This window comes from Equus quagga, chromosome 8, assembly GCF_021613505.1.
Source record: "Equus quagga isolate Etosha38 chromosome 8, UCLA_HA_Equagga_1.0, whole genome shotgun sequence".
NCBI classification, from domain to species: Eukaryota; Metazoa; Chordata; class Mammalia; order Perissodactyla; family Equidae; genus Equus; species Equus quagga.
In genome coordinates, this window is record NC_060274.1 from 16,681,717 (window position 1) to 16,683,761 (window position 2,045).

The 2,045-nt window shown below is 57.5% G+C and overlaps 1 protein-coding gene across 1 annotated transcript in view; it reads left to right on the forward strand.

Moving 5' to 3' along the window:
- The first annotated feature begins 1,529 nt into the window (after positions 1–1,529).
- The window catches only part of LOC124244129 (UL16-binding protein 2-like), a 7,907-nt gene continuing 7,391 nt past the window's right edge, over positions 1,530–2,045 (forward strand). Inside the window, exon 1 of the mRNA XM_046670501.1 lies at positions 1,530–1,642. Within this exon, the coding sequence (XP_046526457.1) occupies positions 1,564–1,642 (79 nt within the window). The 5' untranslated portion in view covers positions 1,530–1,563. The remainder of the gene's footprint in view (positions 1,643–2,045) is intronic.

Consider the following 2,045-nt stretch of genomic DNA (forward strand, 5'->3'; position numbering starts at 1 on the left):
CTAGATGATCCAACAATGCAGACATTTTCTCCCCCTCTACACGTGGCAGCCTCTGTGACAGGCCCTGAGGTAGGGAGGGAGAGACGAGATGGGCCCTGTCCCCAAGGGGCTCACCCAGCTAATGGGGGATAGAATAACTACAGTGTAACCAATCACTGCTGCTGTGACAGAGGAGGAGGTGACACCTGAGGATGGTGGGAGAGAAGTCCTCTCAGGAGCTGACAGGTGGTATTGAAGGATTTCCAGAAATAGGCCAGGTGAAACGCAAAAGAAAAGTGAGGTTAAGAAGAGGATACAGTAGGAAGAAAAGGTGTGGAAACAATGATGTCCTCACGTTTGGGGTCAGCCAGAAATCCACGGTGAGTGGACGAGAGGCACGTGCAGTGAGCAAGAGATGTCAGGAGGTGAGAAGGGAAAGGAAAGAAGGGAAAACCTACCTATGGCCCTAATTTTCCAAAGAAGGGCTCAGCAAGGATGGATCACTCATTCACACACACACGGAAGGTGAGGTATTTAGCTCTTGTCTCCAGAGAGCTACCACTTCCTCCTCTTCTCAGGTACCTGTTGTCTCCAGCATTTTCTCCCAGTGCACCAGGAAACTTTCAAGCCAGCTCCTGCAGTCTCCCATGGAGATCTTCCTGAAGAACTCGGTCACACCCTGTCACTCTCCTGCTTCTCTTTCATCCGTCTGCCTCCAGGGTGAACCTCTGTCCAGGTTCCATTCTCCAAGTAAAAAAGGATTACTGTCCATCAAAGGCAAACTTGCGGGATCCTCTGGTGCGTCCACTGGCTTTACGGGACTCATCGGCCTGCCCTGCCTGGGGAGAGGGTCTCTCCCTCGCTCCTGCGGGAAAGAGGTCAGCCTCTGGTCTGGAGGAATCCTTTGCCACCCCTCCAGTGTCCACCCACTCTGGGCCCCTTTGTATCTGCCCTCCTCTCTCCTCCACGGCCTGCCCTTTCTGCTGGGCTACTTGGGAAGGACCAACATCCTTTTTTTTTTTTCACATCAGTACAACAAATGCGCCTAACCCCCCAATCTGCTCTCTCCTGCACTTGGGCTTTCTCACGTGGCCCTGTCTGCCTGAGTGTCTGGTTTAATGTTAAGCAGTTGCTGTCTAAGAAGTGCTCACGTCTGGTAGACCCCGGTGACACTGAACTGAGGCAGGATGTGTCGCTGTCCTCTCAGCCACCCAGCACGTTCCTCCGGGTACCTCTGCCCCACGGCCCGCCCACCTGCTCCTTGGTGGCGCTGTACTAGCTCCTTAAATGTTTCTGTTTTTTCTCCTTCTGCCTTCCCCTCCACTCCCCATTCCCAATCCTTCCTGCGTTTCTTAATAGAGACGGGAAAAGAGAGCCGGGAAGGAGACCGGGCGGGAGAAAGAACTGAGAGGCAGCAGGCGGGGTCGGAAACTTTTCCGGAACTACTTAGCCCCAAATTAGGCGCGGTGGGCGGGCCCGGGGCGGAGCTACAAGCATTTAACTGAGGCCCCAAAGGACAGTGACTCGCTCCCTGCCCGACAATCGGTGACCACGCTGTGTGTCCCCGTCCGCCTGCAGGTAGCGATGGCGCGGACTGCAGGCTCCAAGTTCGCGTTCGTCCTCCTGCTCCTGCTGCAGGACTGTCCCCGGACGGTGCGCGGCGGTGAGTTCGGGATGGAAGCTTCGAGGGGATGGGGGGGGGGGGGGGGGGGGGGGGGGGGGGGCGGTTCGGGCACCGGAGTTCGAGAATCCTCTCGCCAGTGGTACCGCCGTCCCCTGCTCAAGTCCTCTCAGCGGGCTCCTTTCCACTTTGGTGGCCGCTGGGGGGGGTGATTGTCACCATAGGGGCAAGGGGAGGTCCCGAAAAGAGGCGACTTGGGCGAATAAGGAATGCGGGAGAGGCTGGCTCCCTGGCCGAGTGGTTAAGTTCGGGCGCTCCGCTCCGGCGGCCCAGGGTTCGGATCCTGGGCACGGACATGGCACCGCTCGTCAGGCCACGTTGAGGCAGCGTCCCACATCCCACAACTAGAAGGGCCTGCAACTCGGATATACAGCTGTGTACGGGG